Below are 25,110 nucleotides of genomic sequence, written 5' to 3'. Positions count from 1 at the left end.
TATAAATCTATGAAAATTCTTGATGTTTTTGAGGAAAAATGGTGCTACAACAGCGTGATGTGTATTGTTGAGAATGATAAGCTACAGATTGCACATTACTTTATTTAACTTTCCTAACTTTTATTTTTTGAGTATAGTGTCAAGTTGATCTTGATGTATTTTTAAGATTGTAATAAAGAGTTTTTGAAAATTCAAATTCAATTCTCTCTCTCTCTCCCACCCCCTTCCTTCTCTCTTTCTCTTTCTCTCAGTATTGCTGTGTTTCCAAGCTGCAACTAAAGTGCAACTTAACCATTGAGGTTCTCTAGGGAATCTGAATAAATCAATGCTAATCACTGTAGTATGGAGGCAGTAGCATGAACTACCGTTTGTTTAAAGAAAGTCAATTGAGTTTTGCTCTCTGATCAATGGCTATACGATGAGCAGTGTAAATATTGTCATCTAAGTGTATGTATTTCAAGGATGCTTTTTGCCAAGGTTAGGAAGGCTCTTTATATTCTGGTCACAACCCATCTGCGGGCCATTTCTTGCCTGAGGACATTTCAGTTCCATTTCCTTCGCAAAATCAATACTTTTTATGTGAACGCTCTTTTTTTAAATCTTTCTCCATTCACCACTGCTATTTCATGACTCTGCCATTGTGGTTGTATGGATTGGTGTAGAGGACAACGTTTTTTCCTGGGTTGTTTTAGATGATCTCTTTACAGAAAGTCTTTCCGTGTTCTTGAGCACTCAAAATTTAAGGAAAGACATTTCCCCATTAATGCAGATTGTGTCTACATAATCAATGTTTTATCCCTCTACAAATTCCACTATTAGACAGTCAATCAGTGCATAGTTGTAGAAAAGATCATTCCTCTCAACATAGAATACCAGTGCCCTTTAGTAAGGTCAGATGTTGTGTCTCTCATGTACTCATGTGTCATTATCGCGCGTGCATGCAATACAGGTCAATACAATTCTCCTTAATTATAAGTTCTCACAGGGTTTGTATGCTTTTGGAGTAGAAGAGCTTATGGAGCGTGGCGCTGTTGAACATGACAGAGGGTTTGTTTACCTGGACCCAGCTGGGCCAGGCTTGAGGGCAAGGAGTTGGAGGTGGTGGTGGGATGGGGGCAGGGGGTCGGTGTGTGTGTGTGTGAGTGTGTGTGTGTGTGTGTGTGTGTGGGGGGGGGTTGCCTGAGGCACACTGGGAGTCTGTGCCGGGGGCCACCAAGGGGCACACTGACCGTATTCATCACCCACCCGCCGGAAGCAAGTTGTGCTCCCACCACCACCACTTCCCCCACAGCAGGTAACTGGGTCCTACTCCGGAATGTGGAGTGACGCCCTGGTCACAGCTGACACTATTTTTTTTTATTTTTTTTTTTTATTTTATTTCTTAAACTTAAAGAGGATACTGGAAGGGTTTCACACATTCACAAATCACATACAAGTACAAAATTAGTTAACAATCCATGATGAAGTGTTTTTATTTTAATCAAAGATGTCTACTAGTACTTTTCTGCCAGGTGGATGGGTGGGTGAGTTGATCAGTCCGCCTACAGTACAGTATATGTGACTGACAGTGGCGATCTAGATTTTCTCTAGGATCCGATGACCCTAGCCTCACATACCAGGGGCCCATTAATTGCAGTGGGGAGGTTTGAGGAGAGACCTATGAAGAGGAGCCCTGTTGTATCAAAGAGCCTGTTAAACGTCATACTGTGAGCCAAAGAGCGAGTTGTCAATGACCCTGCTAAGTTGTAAAAGTCCGAAAAGTCTTCAAAGAGGCATGGTCCAGCAGAGGAAAGATAGTAGTACTATTATTCCAACTCTTTCTAAGACCTGTGGTGTTTCATTTAAAAGGTTATATAAAAAATATGTTTAATGAAGATTAGTGTAATCATTCTGTGCGTAATAAACTTCAGAAAATTAGCTTTTTATCTCCTGCCATATTCCTGCTGTGATATAGTGGAAAGTGAAATTATTTCTGACATCATAATTAATTTCATATTGTCCGTGTAGATGCAGCTTGCAGATTAGTTTGTGATTTAAGCAGGAGGCTTAAAGTCTTTCCAGTAACTTTAGAAAGTCTCTGGCAGCCACATTCTTTTTTTGGCTGTCGGTGGCGGAAATGTAGATGTGATTAAAAATTTGTCACTTGTTTTATCCCTGCGTGCCCCACCAGCGTCTATAAGGCGCGTCGTAATTGACAGGCCTAATAAATGAACAGAACCCAGCGTTAGCTGCCTCATCAGCTTGTTAAATTCATAGCTAATTGAATTCGCGATGCACCGCTGCTCGAGTTTCATGCCGTCGCCTCCACTGTGTCCGTTGGTCTGTCGGTCGGTCTGACAGTCTGTCTGTTTGTCTGTCCATGTGCTTTCACCTGGTAAGCGGGAGAGGTTTCTGTTTGGCCTGTGTGCGTAGAGACAGTTCAGCTTTATATTCCTCACTTGCTGGCATTATATATATACACACACACACACACACAGTCTTTCTCTCACTCACACAGATAGTTAAGAAAACATACAGACACACATAGTCATTCAGGGAGGCAAACATGCACAAGCACATATGTATTCATGTACACACACTAATCTAACCCAAACATGCTTATAGCCCCCCCCCCCCCCCCCCCCCCCCCACCCACCCACTAAACACAACACACACACACACACACACACACAGCTTACTCACATACATTCATTCAGGACCTCTCTCTCTCACACACACACACCTACCACACACATTAGCCTGGGCAGCAGGGTGCTTCGTTTTGGTCACACGGAGACGGCTGAGAATGTGGCGGCTCGCTGCGCGTGTGAGGAACTGTTGTGACTGGTCGCCGTGGCGATGAAAGGGTGCCAAGGGTGTTGTTCCGTGACGGTAGACTGCAGTGCCCCCTGTCCGCTCCATCCAGCGGTGGCACAGTCTGTCGGACTTCCCTCCCAATTTAGCCCGAGACCACCACACGGTTTTGCGATTCCCCCGTGTCAAACAAACACACTTCTGCCCATTCCATAGACCTGACATGATAAATTTCCCCCCTTCAGCTCAAAACAATCGAGCTGACGGGGTAAACCGCATCCATGTACAATAATTGCCCTATTTGCAGCTACATCCCACACTGTGCTGACGCCAACTGCGAAAGGTACCTGGCTGAGTTTCAATCACAACTTCCACTCCCCCTTTTATGAATATAAGTTCTGTTCCCTGTGCACTCAGAATGCTTAGCTAGGTAGGCTTCGCCAGGGCTCTGACCTATGGGAAGGAGTGGAGCTCTTACAGAATACATTTTCAGGATGAAAAGCAGCAATGCGTGCATCAGTAGTTAAAGGCCGTAACCTCAATATCAGGTAATATCAGAGGGAGAATAGAGGCCTGCACTATTAGTTAATGATTCTGGCCAGAGGAAATGGACCCCCAGTAAAACATCTTCAGCAGTCATGTCGGGTCAGGAGCAGATGAATATTAAAGCATGTCACCGATTCATGCGTCACCTCCACTAGTTTTTTGCCGCGCCTATTTCCTTTGCTGTGCCTCTTGCCTTTGTTGTGCCTATTGCCTTAACGTCACCGGTGACATTAAGCCGTCTGGTACGGACGCTGGTCTGTCACAATTCAAACCCAACACCCGTGGATTCCTTAATCCCTCAAGATGCTTCCTGGCATTAGTCACGGCTGCCTCCGTGACAGACTGACCGACTCTCTGACAGTCTATCTGCGGTACGGTACGGTGTGGTGCAGTGCGGAGCGGCTCCGTCACCTGGGCAAATCTGAGCTGCACACCTGGCCGTGGGAGCTGGGGGGGCCGAGGTGGAGCGCTCAGGGAGCAGACAGCTGTGTGAGTTATGGCTCCATGCAGGCGCTTGTGGAGGGGACTTTGAGGCGGCGCGGCCAGGGTGGCGGAAGCAGAGGCGGAGGCTGTGATGTGCCGTGTGAGGAATACTGATAGAGAGGAGTGCAGTGTGTATGTGTGTGTATGTGTAAGTGTGTGTGTGTGTGTGTGTGTAAGTGTGTACATGTATGTGTGTGTGTGTATGTTTGTGTGTGTGTGTGTGTGTGTGTGTGTGTGTGTGTGTGTGTGTGTGTGTGTAAGTGTGTATGTGAGTGTGTGTGTGTGTGTAAGTGTGTGTGTGTGTGTGTGTGTGTGTGTGTGTACAGTATATAGAGCAGAGACCATGGTGATCCAGGGAATGGACATGCCCAGCATATGAAATGCATGACGTGCCAATACCTTGACAGAAACCATCCCTTTGTTACATAAAACCCTGTGTTTTACATTAAAATATGCTGGAAAATAGTACAATTGGAGGGGTTCACATTGCACACTGTGTAAACCAAGTGTATCTACTTAGTGTGCTTTTGGTTTCTGACCTTCACCCAGTCATTACAGAGGAGGCCTGTAACTGCATTAGGATGACAAGGATGTCCTGCTGAAGTCTATTAAGTGGGTAACAGGTCAAGGCCAGTTCCAACGAAAATACTTGGAGCACTTGATGTGTATTATTGTGTGGACTTTGTTGTGTTTTTCCTCTCAGTGGGATTTAATAGGGACGCCATGCCGGCAGGATGTCTCATTGAAACGTGGAGACAGCAGAGGGGTGGGCGTAGCTGGAGGGGGTAGCACAGTATCAGCTACACTAGCGTTAGCAACAGCAGCGCTGGAGCTCTGTGAAGAGTCGACCTTGCTCTCATGATCTTCTCTTTTCTTTCTGGGCATTATTCTCCCTCTCCATGCCACTCCTGCGCACTTCCTCCCTTTCCTCCCTTTCTCTCTCTCTCTCGCTCACTCTCGTGCTCTTGCACTCGCTCACGCTCTCTCCTCCTCTTTTCCCTAGTCCCTCCAGCTCAAAGGCAGCCTTTCTCTCTCGCACACCGTTAAGCCTGAAAAGCGAGTGTGCCGCCACTTTGATGTGATACCAGCTCCCCAACACCCTGCCCCCCCCCCCCCCCCCCCACACACACACACACACACACACACCCCACCACCACCATCAGCATCCCCCATCCCTCCAACGCAGACATGGGAATTCAAAGGCGAAGTGTGCAGGCAGGCATGCTGATATCCATAAGCAAAATGGTTAGATAGTTTAATAAATAAAAATGCTGAAAAAGTGAGGAATTAAAGAAATAAAAAAGACAGCCAGAGCATCCATGCTTGGGAGCCCTTGGAAGCGGCCTGAATAAGAATGAGAAGGGTGGGTGGAAGAGAGGTGGGGGGATTCAACAGCTCCAGATCAAGAGATCAAAGTCATCCTCAGATGTTTAATCATTTAGCTTGAAGCTCACACAAAAACACAGTCACAGAAGTCAAAGCCACCGCTGCCCTTGCATACAAAGACGTGCAGTCAGTGTATTGGCATATTGAAAACCCAATTGTAATTAGCCCTTAAAGGAGTACCGTCACACCGGTGTGACGGGAATGTTGGGAAATTAACATTCTAAAGAATATCTGGGTTCATTGAATTCAACATAGAATTTTAGAACCTTCAATTGTTGCGGAACTTAGAATGTTCAAAAACCTACACCTTTAAGGGTTAATAATGGAAGGGTACCACAGATGTACTTCTTTATGAAGAGAACTGAATATATGTTATACATATGCATATGTGTATGCTGTTTGGCGACTGATATTTGTATTTACATATTGTGGGCCACACAGGTTGTATTAAAAGGTTGATAATTGCCCCATGCAGTCGGTGTATAAGCATATTGAGAGCCCAGCCTATATACAGGATCTCCTCTTGAAATTATTAGTCATAGGATGCCACGGAGTCTGACATACTTTAGGTTTGATTTCTGCACTGATTTCACCCTCCTCTGACTGAATCCTTTTGCCTGTCTGTTATATCTTTGACGGTTTCAGTGGGCTAGAGAAGGCGTTGACCTTGGGTTGGATTTGAGGGGTAGAGTATTGAGATCGCGTAAGATACGTCAGCCTTGGAATCCTAGTGAGCTCTGAAGACGTTTCAATTCATTTTGGGCACATTTAGTCAAAGTCAGATATGAAAGCTGTCATTTTTTTTTTTATCCTCGCCATATCAATATTTATGAGACTGCTGGGAAGAGATTTGTTTTAAAGAAAAAGTCCTCCTCCTCCTCACGCATGTTCACAAAAGAGACCTGACTTGCTGGAATCTAGCACCTCGTAGATCAAACAACCCGTCATCTCCAAGTAATTAACAGCCGTGCGCTGAATAGAATATTGTGCTGCTAGTATTGATTAGCGCTCTGCACCTCAGCGGCCTGTATTGATGGACCACAAAGCCGTGTGGCGTGGGCAACAACATGCCCTCTTAGCCTTCTGGGAAATATGGCCTCCGCGCTGACAGAACCACATCCGTTCTCTGCCGTTACGTTACGTCACTCTGCAAGAACATCCAAGAAAACAAGCTCGGGTGCATTTTAGAAAACATTGTCGATCAGATAACTTCATTGAATGATAGACTGATCAATTGCATTTTCAAAAAACATTGTCGATCAGATAACTTTGTTGAGTGATAGACTGATCAATTGCAGGACTGAACAATTTGAACAATTTGAACTTCCGCAGTCTCTCTTTCCCTTAGTTAGCACAGTTGGTCGCTCATAGGAAAGTTTCGTAAAAACGCAGTCCTGGACAGAGAAAGTTTCCCCATGTGTGTGTAATACCCCCTCATTAGTCCACTTTATCTGATTAGTGCCTTGAAGGCCCTGGAAGAAAAAGGCACCACAAGTACGTACGTAAATGTCATCTGAATACCACAGGGCTGATTATTCTCGGCGCACGGGGAAGCGGTTTGCTCCTGCTGGGTTGTTTTGGCCCAGCAGGGCCCCGCGGTTAATGATGACAGGAGTCGCAGAAGGGCACAACAGCATGTTCAACCAGGACCTCAGTCATTTCAATCCTGTTCACATGGGTGGATTGATGAGATTGTATCAATGAGCATTATGTAATCTCAGCATTTTCTAAGCATTCTTATGTTAAGTTATAATACTAGACAGTTATGGGAATAGTTGTGTAATGCATCATTCTATCAATAATAGTACATCAAGTATACTAGTAGCCGCACAAGGTACTTGCAGAAGGCATATTCTCCTATGTGTTGTAAGATGAGGATATTACACATGGAGTTTCTGCTGAGGTTATATTGTGGGAGTTTGAAAATGCTGTTCCTACTACTTCTTATCACATAGTTGTGTGTAAGCTCCCAAATGCTTGGCCTTGCAGCTAGAGCTCCTGGTTTTCTAAACACAGTGTCTCCCATCTCTCTCTCTCTCTCTCTCTCTCTCTCTCTCTCTCTCTCTCTCTCTCTCTCTCTCTCTCTCTCTCTCTTTCTCCTTCTCCCTGTACTTATCTCTCTCTGCTCAGACTGTTTCTGCTGTTTCTGCTGCCTGCATGTGGTGGTCTGGTGTGAAATGAAATCTGGTCAGCAGCAGTATTCATTCAATTTACCCCGAATTCTGCCATGCAGAAGAGATTTTCTCCTCTGTATCAAGTGCAGATGCCTCTGCACAAAATCGACTCATTCACACACTCATCCATCCAACACACACATACACATACACACACACACACATACACACACACACACACACACACTCACACACCTCACTGGTGCTTTATTCTCTGAAATGAAGTTGTCAACGGCCGTTTTCTCCCCATCAGTTCTGTTGTCAGGCGGAGTATCCCCCTCACAGCTCTGATACGGAGTATCCCCCTCACAGCTCTGATACATTTGTATGCCCCCCCCCCCCCCCCCCCCCCATTCCACATTTTTCTCTCATTTCCTTGTTTTCTGTATCGGAGGCGGCTCTGTGAGAGGCAGGTAAAGTTTGAACTCCAAGCTCTCTTCACTCTGAGGGCAATCGGGCACTCTCCATCTCGCCTCATTTCGCCTTGCCTTGTCTCAGCCTGAATCTCCCAGCATTCCACAGGAGTCAGTGCTGTGCTGCTCCACCCTAAAGGCAGCTCCAGTAACCCCTACTCCTTTCCATGTTCTCTCTCTCTCTCTCTCTCTCTCTGTTTCTCTCTCTGTTTCTCTCTTACTCTGTGTATCTCTGTGTGGGTCTGCTGCTAAATGCAAGCTGCCTAGTTTCACTGCAAATTGAAAAAAGTCACTCGACCCTTTCTTGGTGATTTACACACAAGAAGGGGAAAAAATACTGTCTCCCGGAGGACACACACACACACACACACACAGAGGGGCTGAGTAAGCCCACAGAAGCACTGGCTGGTTGAGGATATGCCTCTAGGCTTCTGCCAACACCCTTTGGTTGAAAAGTTTATCTAGCTCTCTCTCTCTGTCTCTCTCTCGTGTGTGTGTGTGTCTGTGTGTGTGTCTGTGTGTGTGGGCTCCTTTTTTCTGCCTCTATCCCCAAGTCTGTTTTTCTTCTCCCCCCAACATTCTCCCTCCCCTTTCTCTCTGTTTCCCCTTGGTCTCTCTCTTTCTCAATTCCCCTCTCTCTATCTATCTGTTTCCCTTTCTGCATCCCTCTTTCTTCCTCTGTTTGTATCTTTCCCCTTCTGTCTCTCTCTATTGCCCTTTCTCTATCTATGCATTGCCCTTTCTACATCTCTGTGTGCCTCCCTCCCAACCAGAACACGTCCATGCTAAAAGTGCAACATCCAAATCCCCCGATATGTTTCCAAAACCAAGCCAAGGAAAGTTCACAGAGTCAGGAAACTTTCAACTAACTTTTTGTCTTTTTTTTTGGCTCTCCCTCTCTGCTGGCGTTGCATTGGGTGAGGCTGCATTAATTAACTAATCCATTTCTCCAGCCTTCACAGCCCTGTATGTTTTGTGACTGTGCTTGGCCTTCGGTGTCATCTTTTTATGCATTGTTAATTATTCATGGTTGGAGAGCACACAGAGTGGAACAGTATAACTTGACGTTCCCCACCCTCAACACTCCGAGCGTCCTGCTTTATTTCATTTTTTTCTCCACATCGCAACCTTTCGCAACATCACAACCTTTATTATTATCATCATACTTTATTTAGGAAGTACTGCATCATCTTCCTCTTCTCTCTTCTCGTTTCATTGTTGTTATTTTTAGAATATTCTACATTTTTCCAAAGAACAAACACCTGGGTAAGTTGTCCCTGGAGGGGCCTCCGACTCTCTGCATATGGAGCCGATCTCCGAGCAGTGGGAACAGGAAGCCATTCTCACTACCTGAAGGCCTCTCCGGAGTTTCTTCCTCGTTCAACCTTCACTCTTAATGACTTAATTATAGACCCCGGCGTGCATATTTTCTCCTCAAATCACCTGTGATTTCCCCAGTGTTAATCAGCCGCTAATTAGAAGATTTCGGTGGAGTCCCAGAAGCTGCGCAACTCTGCCCCCCTCCCTCTTTAAGTGGAGGTATCAAGACATCAGCTCGCTCGCTCACTTTGTTTACCGCATGCCGGCTCTCTCCAGGAGTTTTTTTTTCCCCTCCACACTTAGCTCACAGCGATGCTTTGTAAAAAAAAAAAAAAAAAGCTAAAAAATCATGAATATATGCAGGAAGCACATTTTTTAAATATGTCAAAATATAATAAATGTGTCAATTCAGCCTACAGACATGCATACAGGAGTATGTAAGAAAGAGATAAAAGAAGAGGAAGGAGGAGAGGAAAAGAGAGAGATGAAGAGTAAGAGCAAAGAGCGGTAGGATTTTCAGCCCCCACCTGACCCAGGCAGTCAGCATCAGTCTGCCACCCAAGGGTAGTGACCTGCCATTATGTCACAGCAGCACGACGGCCACTCTGTGCAGTCTCACGCACGCCACAGTCAGCCAGTAACTGAAATCAATTACTCGCAGTAATGAACCCACTTACTCATAGCAGCACCAGTACAGTCATGTTGTCACTGCGGACACTGGACACACAAGAGACATCTCTCATTGAACAAGCAATGTGATCTCATCCTATAGTAGTAGTCAAGTAGTTGTAGTAGTAGCAGTAGTAGCTCTTGAACAATGTGCAACCATTACGTTTACCAGTCAAAATTAAAAAGCTAAGTAATGCTCATTCATGACTCGCCATAGTTCTCGTGTGGTAGGTGACTAATGATCCCATTGACTGAGGGCTGATGACATGATTCTGTACTTCACGGCAGCTCATACACTTATGCCACAGACATTACTGTACCCACAGTTAGCCACTGTAAGACACTGGCTGGATTGAAGCAAGGATGTGGGGGTGTGAGTCGTGGGGATGCAAAGTTCAGAGTTGCCCTCCCAGACATAACATCAGTGACCCCCCTAGGGAGCCACAATACGTCTGCAGAGCTTATTGGCTGCTAAAAAGCCACCATAGACCATTTCCCAAATCTGTAAGATTAATTACACGCAATATAGCTTGGAGGAGATGGGATACAAGTGATCCCACATCGTCCCTTATTACGATCGACAGTGGGTTGCCTGGTGTTGTTTGTGTGTCTTTGCTTGACTTTGACGAGAGCTGCTTCCTCATTGTTAGCATTGTGTTGTTCTAGCCATAGTCTCTAATTGATGCCTCCTTGAGTTTTTCTTTTTTTTTCTATTGGCTGGGTCAAATTATTTATCCTCTACATGGCGGCGAAGAACAGGGGAGATTCAATCAGATTTGCAGTACATTCTGACGGAGTGAATGCCATTAATTAAAATTTCATGATCAATTATTAATCGTCCAATCCTGAGATTAATTGTTAATTACTGGAGTGGAACTGTGGAATTAGAAACCACCAGATGACTTCAGACAAATTCCAGGGAGTAAAGATAGCATATCACATCAGACTGGAGCTGAAGAGAAATATTCTAGCCTCTAGTAGTGCATGAATACTGAATGCATTGGGCCCAGTGTGTCATTTGGAAGTATTCTTCCATACTTTAAAGAAATGTTTCATTCTTTGAAAGCTTCCAGCCTCTAAAAGTTTTAGTCTTTTTTCCCCTCAGTCCCCCTAGCTGACTTCAGTCAGTATCTGTCTGTAGCCTACCCAAAAGGGGAGAGTTCAGAGCTCCAGATGATAGCATTAGCGGGGTAATGTAGCACATCGGGCAGCGGCAGCACTCCCTACACGTTCCGGGGCTGTCTCTGGCGTTGTGCAGCACTTTAATTGCCCATTTGATTTGCTTCTGTGAAATGCACACACTCGCGGAGCGTTGCAAGTAAACAACCTGGAGCGGGAGGCTTTTGACGGGCTCCCATGTAAGTTTCCCATTGAGTGCCTGTGAAATCCGAGGCGGGCCAAGCATCACTCTTTGGGCCTTCAAAGGCTTTGTGTTGAAGCAGCAACTGACGCTGCTTGGATGCTTTGTGGCATTTCAATTTTCCTCGTGCGCTATCTAGCGAAGCACTCGAGTGCCCTCCCTTCCTCCTCCCTCCCTTGCCTCTCCTCTCCTCTCTTTGCCTCTCGGTAAAAGGGATGCATTTGATGTGCGACAAACTTGCAAGGCGTATGCGACGCAACACTTTTGTGAACTCAATTTAAGCTCCCAACCCAACACAACCCAACCCAAGCATGTACTCCCCCACCACCACCACTGCGACCCCCATGCCCAACCGCTTTTCACCAGCTCTCTCTAAACCCCCCGACACAAGAGAGAGCTGGGAGCTCAGCTCTCTCCACTGGGACTAAACCTTCAAAGGCCCCGCCATGTCTGAAAATGAATTCCAGCGCCCTCGCTAAGCCTGTGTCCCACCGGCAACCGCGGGCGAGTGCATCTAAGAGCAGCTTTAATTCTCACTCGGTGCTACACTGCCTCTCTCCAACCCACCCACACACACACGTCCTCCTTCCCATTCGCTCGCTCAGCTAGCATCAGCCCAAACACTCTGTGGCATGGTGTTGCTTAGCAATGAGCAGCTAGCTGACCAAATGTTGCTGAACCATCCATGATGGGTACCAAGTGTTTTAAAAAGGTCATGCAGTGAGGTGTTTGACTGGTGAAATGTTTGTACTTGTTTGTTTCCATTCAAATCAAAATGCCACTATGGTTAGCTAAGATGCTTTATTTAAGATGCTCAATTGATTGTGACCCTGAGCTGAGGACCATTGCTAAAATAGAAATAGTGATTCCTGCAGTGAAACTACATTATTTAATGCATTGGTCAGGGACCACCAGCAAAGTCTTCACAGGCCACTAGTTTAATACCCCTGCGCTATGCTGTCAACTACACATCGGGTACTGCATACACATCGGGTACTGCAATTTCAAGTGTTCAAATTGTATTTCAGATATACACAGGAAAGATGTTATATTGCTTGTGCAATAGGTAGGGGATTTACCGATCGGCTGATCAACAACCAAACCAATTTTACATTACACAGCATGGCACGATCCAAACATGCCACATGTTGTACCTGGGATCCATAAAGGCACTCCCTTACCCCCTTAGCACTCCATTAACACAGCATGCACTACCACAGAGACCAATCAACAACCAAGCCTATCTAAAATTACAGAGCAGGACTTGAGATACAATATACAATTGGCTTAAACGCGTCACATGTTGTACCTAGGTTTCAAAAAGGCCCTCCTTAACAGTAAAACAAAGTATACAAAGTACGTTCAAAAATGATTTTGAAGGGTCCTCCCATTCTCCCATTCTAAGTGACACTGTCACCCAGCTGATGTGTCACTATCTGAATGAGCTTATTACTGTCTGATATCCCTATGGCAGCCCCACTTGTGAGTTCACAGAGTAGTAATGAGCCATCACGACTGGGAAAATAGGCCAGCAGATGCTCGTTACATTTAGTTAAATACGTAAAATTAACATGAAAATATTCAAAGCAGCCTGAAAACCTACTGTTGTGACTCTGGGCTCTATTTTAATGGTCTAAAACGGAAGTGTCTTTGCGCAAAACGCAAGTCACTTTGTGGGCGGATCTTGGGCGCTGATGCTATTAAAAAGCTGATTTAAGCTAATTCACTAACTCAAGACTTCAAGGCCATCATGGATATAAAACGTTTTTTGAAAATAATGAAAGGATGGAGGGAACATAGCAAAGCTTGGAGTTATTTCAGATGGGCTACAACAAGGTAGGCAAAATTATGGTGCTTAAAACCTTTGCGCAGCTGGAATAATGCTTAGGCTGATGTTAAAGCGCACACGATGTTTAAAGCCATACACAACGGTAAATTGGAACAAAACTAAAGGTAACTTTAGCCTTTATAGGGCTGTATAAAGTTGTCCAAATTAATAGGTCGTAATTAGGCGTTGTTGTTGTAAAGATATTGCATGTAGATGTTGTACTATATAGGCTACTAAATTTTTAGGTCACCAATGCACGAACAAAACCGGGAAATAGACAAATATTATCAAGGCTTTGAACGTTTCCGTCTGTGCACGGGGGTGTCTGTAGATTGGTGTGCAACACATTCATTAATGCAGGCTTGTGGTCATAACCTGACTCTCGCCAGATGAATTTCGTTCCGCCTAGCTCTACTCACATCCATCTGGGATCAGTTCCGTTGAGAGTGATTTCAGCACAAGATTGTATGGTAGAGCCAATCAGGATGCAGGGCGGGAGTTTCATAGATGTGACGTAGCGTAGAAGCGACTGTGAGACTGTTCTCAGCGTCACGGGTTGGTTGTAAGTGGTTGAAGTAGCACGTCAATAGATGACGGACAAGTGGCTTATCCAATCATATGCAAGGATTTTTTGATAAGGCCCAGCCTTCTGAAGCACCACTCCAATGGATCGATCCCAGATGGATGAGTGGAGCTAGGCGGAACGAAATTCATCTGACGAGAGTCAGGTTACTGTGGTCATGCATGCGCCCATAAAATAGCATCTGAATTTAGACCAGGGAGTTCCTGGTCTGTGACGGAATTGTTTTCTGAAACTGCAAAATATCAACAGTGAATGTTTGCGCCGGAGTATACAAAGTCAATTGCGCTGGGACGCAAGATAGAGCCCTCTGAATGAATGAATGGAAATTGAGGTGTGTCCTTGTTGTCCTAAACAGTAACAGTGGGATGGTTTGCAAGTTGCATCCAGTCTAAGTCTTTGTAAATGCCACAAAACATTAAATTTGATCTCCTGGGATGTACTCATGAACAATGCCATCCACATTCAATTTAGTGTTGAAGCTTATTTTGAAGGAAGAGGAATTGTTAGGTTTTCAAAAATGTTTGGGATTTAGTGAAACCGATGTAATATTCCATCTTTATGGTCCAAATGTGCTCAGTCGATTCCACACATTGATATTTGCTTGCAGAAAAATCTATGTCCCAAAGCCCCGTATCGAATCTATAAAAACACCATATAACATGAAATGATGTTTAATATTTCCATGCATTGTGTGTTTTTCACATCTGTTGTTATTTTTAGGCTACATTTCCCACAATCCGATGGATTTGTGATGTGGATAATCAGTTTGTGTCAGTGAATATACAGTATAAGCACTACAGCAGATACTAGCTCACGGCAGATGCATTTATGAGCACAGTAGAGTAGCCCAGCCCTGTACTTCATACTTTGATCTTGTTCTTTCTCATCAATAAGGCAAGGCTTGAAAAGACCTCTGTTGCTAGGGGCAGAAGCTAACCCTAATCTAATCTGGAACATGTGGCCTGGGCTTGAAAATCACAGCCCTCGAGGAAACCATGATACAATATGTGCTCTGATTGAAAGTAACGCTTTGATGGGAATGTACAATGGTCTGCCTCTTGAGAATTCTATGGCCATACATTGATATTATGGATGGAATGCCCCAAGTAGGCCACATAGACTCACACACACACACACACACACACACACACAATCAAGGACTAAGGTAAATACACTGTAGAATGCTGACGGCTTCAATTATTCATCAAAATCGAGCCATCCTCCTGTTGTATTTCCATAGTCTGTTTGCCACATCTAATTTGGTGCGCCAGTGACAAAAAGACGAGTTAAAGGGAAAAAAGAACAGAGAGTGGGGAAGCATAATTGATGTCGCTGTGATTCCGCCTGCTGCGTTCCTGTCATCTCTGCATCCGCCATATGCTTCCAAGCCTCTGAGCCAGGGGAATTTGGGGGGGGGCAAAAAAGGATGCCAACAAAAACAAGTACCAACGCTCTCAGCCTTACTCACAGTCTTCCGACGACTTAAGATGAACCCAGATTTAAGCAACTCTAGTCCTAGGATGCCAACAAAAATAAGTCCCAACTCTTCCTCCAGATTAACACTCAACCTTACTCACAGTCTTCCGGCCACTTTAGATGAACGCAGCCCTAGTCCTAGGATGCCAACAAAAATAAATCCCAACTCTTCCTCCAGATTAACACTCTCAGCCTCACTTACAGTCCTCCAACCACTGCAGACGGTCCTAATCCTTGTCCTAATTCACCATAATAAGCGTTAATAAACCACAACTCAGTGAACACAGAGCACTGAACACACAAGATCTGCGGGGGAGAAACATGACCCACACATGCCCCTACTCTCAAGCTCACACTGAGATGGACTCACAAAAGGCTCAGACAGCAAAAGCAAACCTCACGTCCTGCAATAGTGTTATTCTGGACGCTGCGGGCTGTCGGCCGTCCATCCAGTGTCATAACCACAGGAGGGGAAACACATCACACTGCTCCTCAATCAGCTTCAGCTGTCTCCCCAAAGGACATGACAAGGTGGTGGCCGAGACTGTAGATGCCTCTGAGGCGATAGATGTCTGTTCAGGATGGGAAGATGAGGACTGCAGAAGCTGGCCAGGCGGCGTACAGTACAAAACTGGTATTGATGTTTCCACTGGATCCCATGACCCACAGTCAATAACTGGGCACTTTCAGAGTTCAGCTGAAGACTGTAGCTATTTATGACGATAGAGTGGAAACAGAAAGAAGGACATTTTTGTTTGAAATGAATTAATAATACCAGTCTGTATGTGTGTGTGTGTGTTGTGAAGGAGTGAAGAAGTAAACACGCGCATCATGTGTGTTGGCAGCAGCTGGTCTGGATATGCTCTCCATTAGGGTCAGTGTTCGTGAAGGAGTTTTTATGTTGCCCTATCTGTAGTGTGTGAATTATAGCTCTCTCTCTCTCTCTCTCTCTCTCTCTCTACCTCTCTCTCTCACTCTCTTTCTCTCAGTGTGAGCGGCATGCTCTCAAGATTTGGAGAGCAGAGAATATTGATCGTTCAAGTAAAGTGGCTATTTGGCTAGGCTGTGAGCTGATTTTTGAGTATTTTCAGGATGTCTTTATGCTGAAGGGTCTTGTCAACTTTTTCGTCTTACACCAGGACATGGCTGATTGCAGAGAAAACACATTTCAACCTTGGAATGCTTGACCGCATGTAATTTGATCAGCAAATCATAGATTTCTGGGAACATTAGTTTTAAACAGCTGCTGACACTGTTCTTGTGCTTTACTGTAAACCAACACAAATGTGTATCTCCCCGTGTTCACTTCAAAGAGGTGTTCCAGAGCATGTCTGCTGTCCCATAATGCCTTTTGCATGTTTCCATGGTATTTGTCCGCAAGAGGCCATCAGCTGACCCGCTGTCAGGGTAGAACAGGTTGTCATGTTTCCAGACGGTGTGCGAAAAGAAGGACTTGCAGAAGGGCTCTCAACAGTAAGGCTTTTGTGTCCAAACACGAACGACCACGTCCGCTCCATACACACACACCCACACCCACACGCACACACACACACACACACACACACACACACACACACACACACACACACACACACACGCACACATACTCTCCATGGCAGCTTCTAAATGAGTACTGATCATGTGCTCCCAATGACTGTGGTGATTCTCCAGGGCCAGGAAAACCGTCTGCAAAAGAAAGAGAGAGAGAGAGAAAGCGAGACGGACAGAGAGAGAGAGAGGGAAAGAGAGACGGACAGAGAGAGAGAGGGAAAGAGAGAAACTTTGTCAGGGAGTTTTCCATGAAGTTAGGTCGGTGAAACGGCGAATGAACCACAGCTGTTCCACCCTTCGGAGGTTGTGCGTCCCTCCAGGGGATGGAAACTTAGTTCTCATTTTCGTATCGAGATGCTTTGTAACAAACGGAGAGCAAAAAATTCAAAAGTGCAATAAAAGCTGAGGCAGTGATTGACATTTATTGTTCGTAATGATGCTATAAATATACAATAAATCCTGATTACCAGTGGATAAAGCTGCGCCGCTCGTGTTTACTGAGTGCTTATATATGTATTATGCATGAGATTGGGCCGACAGAAAGTGCGTTATAAAAAAAAAGTTTATAACGTAATTATCCACACACTCCATTTGAAATGTTCAAGTGAAAGATCAGGGCCACGTTCCTTTCACCCAAAGTAATTTAGGTCGCACTTTTAAACATTCCTCCATTTTCGGTAAGGCTACAGATTTGTCTTTTCCATCTAAATTCCCCAACCACTTTATGTGTGTGCTTTTCTTCTTCTCATAACTGTCTGATTAGCTGGTTTATTGTTTGGAGGGTTAAATGTGTTAAAGATGGAGGTTGTTAAGGGAGAGCGGCTCATCTGGCGGGGGACGAGAGACTGCGGTGACGGTCCTAGACACGCAGTAGCTTGGTCCCACAGGAATGTTCTCGGTAACGTCTGGAACACCGGTGTGAAAATGAGCAACTCTCCGTTGCCATGACTTCACTCACATGAGCAGACAGCTCAAAGAATAACACCTGCACAGATGAGAGGAAATAGAGGGCGGGACATAGAGAGAGAGAGAGAGAGAGAGAGAAAAGAGAGGGAGAGAAAAGAGAGAGGGACAGAGAGAGAGGGAGGAGGAGAGAAGAGAGACAACATAGTGAGGTGCATAGCAACAGAGACCTGTTTTCTGGCCTGCAATACTGCCAGTGTGGATAGAGTGTCACATCAAAATAATAGACAGGAGTCAAGAGCAGCGATACTGGCAGCAGCCTTACTTGACAGCAGTAGTTTTCTTTTTGTACTTTTTGTCAAGTCAGAGACTTATTTGTTCCACAGGTAGTTGTTGACTCGTCTTCTAATGAGTTGTCCAATCCATTTGGTTATATGCTTTGTGTGCTCTATTGTAATTATCATGCATATGCATAGACTTGATTTGCATTACACACTTTTGCTCTCATCATCAAAAAATTGCTGATATATAAAAAAAAAAAACTAAAACTAATCTACAGCAAATTTGCAAAAACCTAGCTATTAACATTCAGTGGTCTCAGGAGAGTTTTGGTATGAGTCAGTTTTCAGAAGCATGAGGTGAAATTTATAGAGCAATTAAGGATGCTACAGCACAATAGCTTCAACCACAACACAGGGGTATCCTGTGGGTGGATACATGCACACAAGGATGGGGATATGGGACAACACTTTCATCCACTCAGCAGTATAACACGCTTACCTGAAACACTTAATTGGGGAGATTATTGTCTTCATGTGGGGATCAGCACACTCAATAGGGCCTTGTTGTCTCTATCAGATGACCCATTGTTGCTGTTGTTCCTAAAGCCAAGGCTGCTTATTTTGCTGAAAGACCAAAATGTGTGGTTAGCAGAAAAAGAAAAAAATCATTGCTGGTTACATCATGGGAGGCGTCCGGTGCCAAGAGTCGCTGGTGGAGCACATGTTTCCAGTTTGCTAAACGTTTGATTGGGTCATCCCCCGTCCCTCTGCCAGGAGCCTCCATTCAGGGCCTGTTTAAAATGCGAGGCCGCAAAAGTTTTAATATCGTGTCTTTGAAGTTTAACAGCAGCTAATTAAAAAGAAAGCTTTTGGCTACTTCAATAATAGAATCTGAATCTGGAGTTATGATATGCATATGGTGCACCTGGACTCAGACCGGACGGCATGCACGGGGCTAAGCGAGCTCGCAAAAAAGATGCCCTCTCGCTAGTCTCTATTAAAATGACTTCTTTCCTGAGCAATTAAATTTGCCTGTGAGGCCCTTACCGAACGAGGGGGGAGGAGGGGAGGGGCACTTCACAGCCCCTCTTAGCTGTGAATGTCAAATTTCAGACACGGGTTGAGCCGCAGATAAGCACTTATCAGCAAGGTCTAATTAACAGCTCAATTAGTCCTGTCAAGACAGAGGGCAGGAGGGAGACAATGGCTCAGTGGAGGGGCCCAGATCGGCCAGACACTGAGCCAGTTAAGAGTGCGCTTGTAAACATTGCGTACAAATGCCAGTAACATTACTGTGCCCTCTCGTTTTCTCTCCCCTTATCGCTCTCTCTCTCTCTCGTTCTCTCGTTCTTCCTTTCTTTCCCTCTTTCTTTCTGCCAAGCTCTCCCTCTCTTCCTCGCTCTCTCGTTCATACAAACGGTAACTCAGACAGACAAGCACAAACTTATTCCCTCCATCTCATCTCTCTCTCTCTCTCTCTCTCTTTGTCTCTTTTTCTCTCTCTCTTGGCTCTTTTGTTTTCTAAAATGAAGCCTTTAGTCAAAAGCCAGTTTATTGTGTACGGATTTGGGTTGCTTTGTCTGAAATATCAAACCTTGTTTGGATGACATACAAATACTCCACTCGCCTTGGATGGAAAATCACACACAAAGAGTGAGGACATAAGCTCAGGTTAATTGCCATTGTTTGTCCGCCTGCTCTCCTTAGCTGGCAATAATTGCATATTTTCTTCCAAGGTTTTTTTTTTTCTTATTATTATTTTCCTTTGATAAATTTGGCGTAGGCTCTGAAAGAAGCAGCTTGTTATTTTATTTAATTAAAATAATTTAAGCAACGGCTAAATAACTTGAGGGAATTAATTGCTCTCTCTCCCTCTCTCTCTGTCTCTCTCTCCCTCTCTCTCCCAAAACAAGCGCTGTTTCGCCACTGTCTCCCAATGCCTCTTTCCTTGCAATTACCTTAACTGTGCGCAATTAGTGTTTTTTTTTTCTATTTTGGGCCATCCTACTTCAATGGTCTCTCGGGTGATGAACCCTCATTGGTCTTCGACAGCCTCAGAATAGATCTGCTGTGTCTTGGAAGGGAATTGAAGGTGTTTGTCATGAATCCACTGATGCCTTCTCCCACTGTTCTAAAGGCTGTTAAACTCATGAATGGGGGCAGTGGAAGTGGAAAGTAATTGTGCTAATATTGCTGTAGCTACTTAATGCCTTAAACTAATTTTGTTTTCGGCCCCCAGAGCCCTTTAAAGTGAAGGTCAATTTTAGTATTATCACACTGACAAGTCCATTATTACTAGTCTGTGTCTGACAGTTTTATTGGTCCAGACTATAACATAACATAACTATAACAGACAGAGTATAATGTCTCTAACCTCTCTCTCTCTCTCTCTCTCTCTCTCTGTCTGTGTGCACAGATGCAGCAGCTGTTCTACGAAAACTACGAGCACAACAAGAAGGGCTTCATCCAGGACCTGCACAACAGCAAGATCCACAACGCCATCACGCTGCACCCCAACAAGCGGCCCGCCTACCAGTACCGGCTGCACAGCTACATGCTCAGCCGGCAGATCTCGCAGCTGCGCTTCCGCACCATCCAGCTGCACCGCGAGGGCGTCACCATGAGCAAGCTGGGCAACACCGAGGTGCAGTGGGAGGACCAACAGCTGGGGGCGCCACCTTCCTACACGCGCTACCAGCCGGTGGAGCGCAGCGGCGTCATCGAGTGGGACTTCCTGACCGGCCGGCACCTGTACGCGACGGGCGAGAAGCAGATGCCCCGGCAGGGCCTCGGGAGCCTGCTGCGGGCCGCCCTGGAGGACACGGTCATGCAGGTGATGGAGATGATCAACGAGAACTCCAAGGCGCGCGGGCGGGTCATCGACTTCAAGGAGATCCAGTACGGCTACCGGCGCGTGGACCCGCTGCACGGCGCCGAGTACATCCTGGACCTGCTGCTGCTCTACAAGAAGCACAAGGGCCGCAAGGTGACGGTGCCCGTGCGGCGCCACGCCTACCTCCAGCAGTCGTTCAGCCGGCCGTTCTTCACCGAGGCCGAGGAGCTGGACGTGAGCGAGCTGGTGGACGCTATCAACACCGAGTCGCAGTCCTTCTCCTTCCTGTCCAACTCGCTCAAGATCTTCGCGCCCTTCCAGCTGCCGGACGCCGCGCGGGAGATGCGCGAGCGGAGCCAGAAGAAGGTCCACATCCTGGTGCCGCTGACCGGCCGCTACGACACGTTTGCACGCTTCATGGACAACTTTGAGCGCACGTGCCTTCTGCCCAACCAGAACGTCAAGCTGACGGTCATCCTTGTCGACAACGACAGCAACCAGGACCGTGAGAAGCACCTGGACCTCATCAAGGAGTTCCACAACAAGTACCCCAAGGGGGACCTATCGGTCATCCCCATGACGGGCGACTTCTCCCGAGGCTTGGCCCTGGAGTTGGGCTCGTCTTTGTTGACCAACAACAGCCTGCTGTTCTTCTGCGATGTGGACCTGGTCTTCAACGGCGATGCCCTGCAGCGATGCCGGGACAATGCCGTCCAGGGTAGCCAGGCTTACTTCCCTGTGGTCTTCAGCCAGTACGACCCCAAGATTGTCTACGCCGGGAACCCGCCGGACGACACAAACTTCGTCTTCACCAAGAAGAGCGGCTTCTGGCGGGACTACGGCTTCGGCATCACCTGCATCTTCAAAAGCGACCTACAGCACGCCGGGGGCTTCGACACGTCCATCCAGGGCTGGGGCCTGGAGGACGTGGACCTCTTCACCAAGGTCATCAACTCGGGCCTCAAGGCCTTCCGCAGCCAGGAGCCCGGCATCGTCCACGTGTACCACCCGGTCCACTGCGACACGAACTTGGAGCCCAAGCAGTACAAAATGTGCCTGGGCTCGAAGGCGAGCACGTACGCGTCCACCATGCAGCTGGCCGAACTCTGGCTGGAGAAACACTTGGGTGTGGGCTACAACAGAACTTCTTCTTGATAGCCGGCAGCTCTCCATCACTGTCATAAAGAGTTTACCTCAGTTCTGCATGAATAGGAGAGGAGAGAGAGAGAAAGAGAGAGAGAAAGAGAGATGGACCAACGTGTATGTGTGTGTGAGCAAATGTGTGTGTGTGTGTGGGTTTGGGAGGACTGTGTGACTCGTTGCCAGTGCGTATATGTCCGCACTATGCCATGCTAAGACAAGTGAATTTCAAAGGTACGTTCAGTCATTTTTGTTCAGTGCAATTTTGCTGTCCCCCTCCCCTACAGTTATGTTTCCCTCTTCTTGTTCTTTATCTCTTTTTGTTTGGGCTGACGGACACTTCTCTACAGCGTCTTCCAAAGGACATTGGTTTGCGCAGGCCTGTCAACTCGCCTGTGCTTCAGACCTTGTGAATGAGACTGTGATGTAACTGCTTTTGGGAGGGGGAGGGGGAGGGGGAGGGGGGGGGGGAGGGCACGGGAGCGACTTGGAGGAGGGAGGGTGGAGGGGCGGGGGGTCATTCATCAGTGTCACCGTCTGGAAATTCTTTCACATCCTCAGGAGTGCATTCCCATCACGAGGCCACAGGCAGTGAATGTGCGCCATGGAGCCCTGTTGGGCTGGCCGTCCCATTGAAGTGCTCTTCATCGTCAGACATGAACACCCACAGAGATAATCACGATAATAATGTTAATAATAATAATAATAATAATGTTTTGAGACGACGACGACGACGAGCAGCAACAATGCTAAAATAATAATATGAATAATAATAATAATGTACTGAAAAGTACCACAAATGTGCTTTAAAGTCCCCTTGGAGGACACAGACTCTGAAAATATACTTTTTCTAATTTATACAAAGAAACGGTTTGGGTTTCGTCAGCAGTATTTTGTAAGGGTGAGAATTACTTTGATGATTGTATCTTTGTTTCTTGAGGGGGAGGTTTTTTGTCAGTGTTTCTTTTTTTTTTGTTGTTGTTTATTTGTTTGTTTTTGTTTTTCTGGCAATATTTGATGTTAAGGTACTGGCTACCGCCCAACATTTGCTGTGTTCTTGGTATCATTTTAAAGGTCCACGCTTCATTTTCTTTTGTGCTTGGGTGAACAAAAACATGTTTTCATTATTTTAGCTTTGTGGCTTTCAAGTGGTTCAGTTTGCTGGCAAGAACAACTAAGATATATTAAAATGGTTTATTTATAATGAAACCTTATTGAATGTAGTGTCTCAGTATCTGACTAACTTATATTAGAGACCAAAGCACTTGACAATATAAGATATGCACAATGGCAAGCACTTCTTATTTCACAAAATGTACTATGCAGTGATAGAATAGTCCTCGGGGAAACATTACTTATAATGAATATAAATGAAGACTCAAAGAAATGCAAAGATGATTTCTCTGACACTCTCAAACTACAAGCTTTTGTCCTTTGGTCTTCTCAGAGATTCTGTTCATGCCTAAATGAGGAATCAACCTCTAATGAGCCATATTGACTGAAGACTTTCCACAAAATATGCTCATCACACGCTCCACCGCTAATGGTGCTGGTGGTCGGACGTTCTGTCCATACTCCAAATGCAGGAATAGTATTAGCAATTGACCTGTATTAATCAATATAGGGCCAGAAACTATTTTCTTATTTTCCCAGTATCTCTTTGTTGCAAACTTTCCAGTTTTGAAAGCATTCCAAAAAATGACTTTGAAAAATTATTTCATCAAGTGAGTTTGTTTATTTTGACCTCGCGGTAAATAGCTTTAAGGACTTCTATGGCCATCATATATCTCTGCTGCAGCTGAGGAAGATCTATTACAAAGATATTTCACTCTAAGGAGAGACTTTGAAAAAAAGTTGTTCAAGAACCTATAGGGACTAAAAGTGACTTTGCTAGAACAACTGGAGTAATGGAATTTTGGATCAAATGTTCTTGTTCTTTTTTCTGGCATACTCCGGTATCAGACAGAGAAGCTTCATAACAACCATGTCCATACATACTCGTGGGAGGGAGGGGGGGTAGTTACAACCTTGCAAAAACCGCAGTAACAAAGGGACAGCATATTCCTTCTACCTCAGGATTTCTCTGACCGATTAATTCACTGGAGAGCCCTCTTTCCCTTTTACTCGAAGGCTGTAGCCAGAGACCGAACAGAACAAATGCCAGAGGAGCCTGAAGCAGCCCCACACCCCACCCCACCCCCAAGCCCCTGATTCACACCTTCCTGAGTCATCACTGTTCCACAACCAGCCGAGAGAGAGAAAGAGAGGATTAGAGGAAATCACCCTCTTTATTTTATGTGCGTGTGTGTGTGTGTGTGTGTGTTTGTTTGCTCGTGGGCCATTGTATTGCCTCCCACTCTCCACCTGCACTGTGTCTCTTCAGCTGCAATCTCTTTAGCCTGGTAGCAGACAGAATCAAATGGACTCCATGTACTACATAAGCTGAGCTCAGACTTGAATTAATTCATTCAAGCCCCAATGCCCACATGTTCAACATAACAACCCTTGTTGACAGACTCTGGTTTGCAGATGCCCATTTGAATGCAGCCTCGCTGCAGAGACAGACCAGCGAGATATGACAGACTAGCGAGCCTCACGTAGACTCATGCAGACAGATTTACTATCTCTCCAATCCTCCCACCTGTGTCACCCGCCTGTCCCAGGAGTCTTTTCCCATTATTATGGTGTGATGCATCGCTCTGACATGTCACGGTGGTACTGATGTACAGTGCAGTACATTATGCCCCTACATAGACTCGTGTCTGAGCATTGATTCTCCTAATTGCTACCGTATAAACCACAGTGCCTGGCCTGAATGCAGTCACCTCACACCTTTTCTGGTTGTGATATGAGTCACATATACCACTCTAGTGTATGCTCAGGGATGTCGCAGCCAGTAAACAGCCCAGACGGCTAATAATAGGTTCTCTTTGTGTAGCTTCAATTTACATTCGTTTAGCAGGTATCCACAGGAGGCTGTTTTGCTTTAGCCCGAATGCTACAAATACTTATATCATCATTACACGGTGTTCATATGCAGTGTACTCTCAGGATTGTCGGAGAGACTCCTGGAGACAGTGCTCCTTCTAGTGGACAGCAACGGTAACGCCTGCGTTGTGGGACTCCTCCATTGAGTTCATGTGATGTAACACTAACAAGTCAACATAATTAAAATGGCACAAATCCTCACCTGAGGTTCATTAAAACAGACCAAACAGACACCCAACTGTTCCCGTGGTGGCAGGAGTCATTTTAGAGGTCAGTCACGGCCATAGTTCCCAATTATCTTTGCAGCGAAACTGTTCAGAGCCACACTGCTAGACTGTGATCAGTTGACACCACGGGGAGACCAGAGGTGTAGGCCTTGTTAA

At 45.7% G+C, this 25,110-nt stretch overlaps 1 protein-coding gene across 1 annotated transcript in view; it reads left to right on the top strand.

Moving 5' to 3' along the window:
• chsy3 (chondroitin sulfate synthase 3) overlaps positions 1-22,229 on the top strand; it is a 97,970-nt gene extending 75,741 nt beyond the window's left edge. The window contains exon 3 of the mRNA XM_042060102.1: positions 20,183-22,229. Coding sequence (XP_041916036.1) covers positions 20,183-21,754 — 1,572 coding nt within the window. The 3' untranslated portion in view covers positions 21,755-22,229. The remainder of the gene's footprint in view (positions 1-20,182) is intronic.
• The last annotated feature ends 2,881 nt before the right edge of the window (positions 22,230-25,110 follow it).

This window comes from Alosa sapidissima, chromosome 13, assembly GCF_018492685.1.
Source record: "Alosa sapidissima isolate fAloSap1 chromosome 13, fAloSap1.pri, whole genome shotgun sequence".
Taxonomy (NCBI): domain Eukaryota; kingdom Metazoa; phylum Chordata; class Actinopteri; order Clupeiformes; family Clupeidae; genus Alosa; species Alosa sapidissima.
The sequence above is the reverse complement of the archived record's forward strand: the minus strand, read 5'-3'. Positions and strand labels throughout refer to the sequence as shown.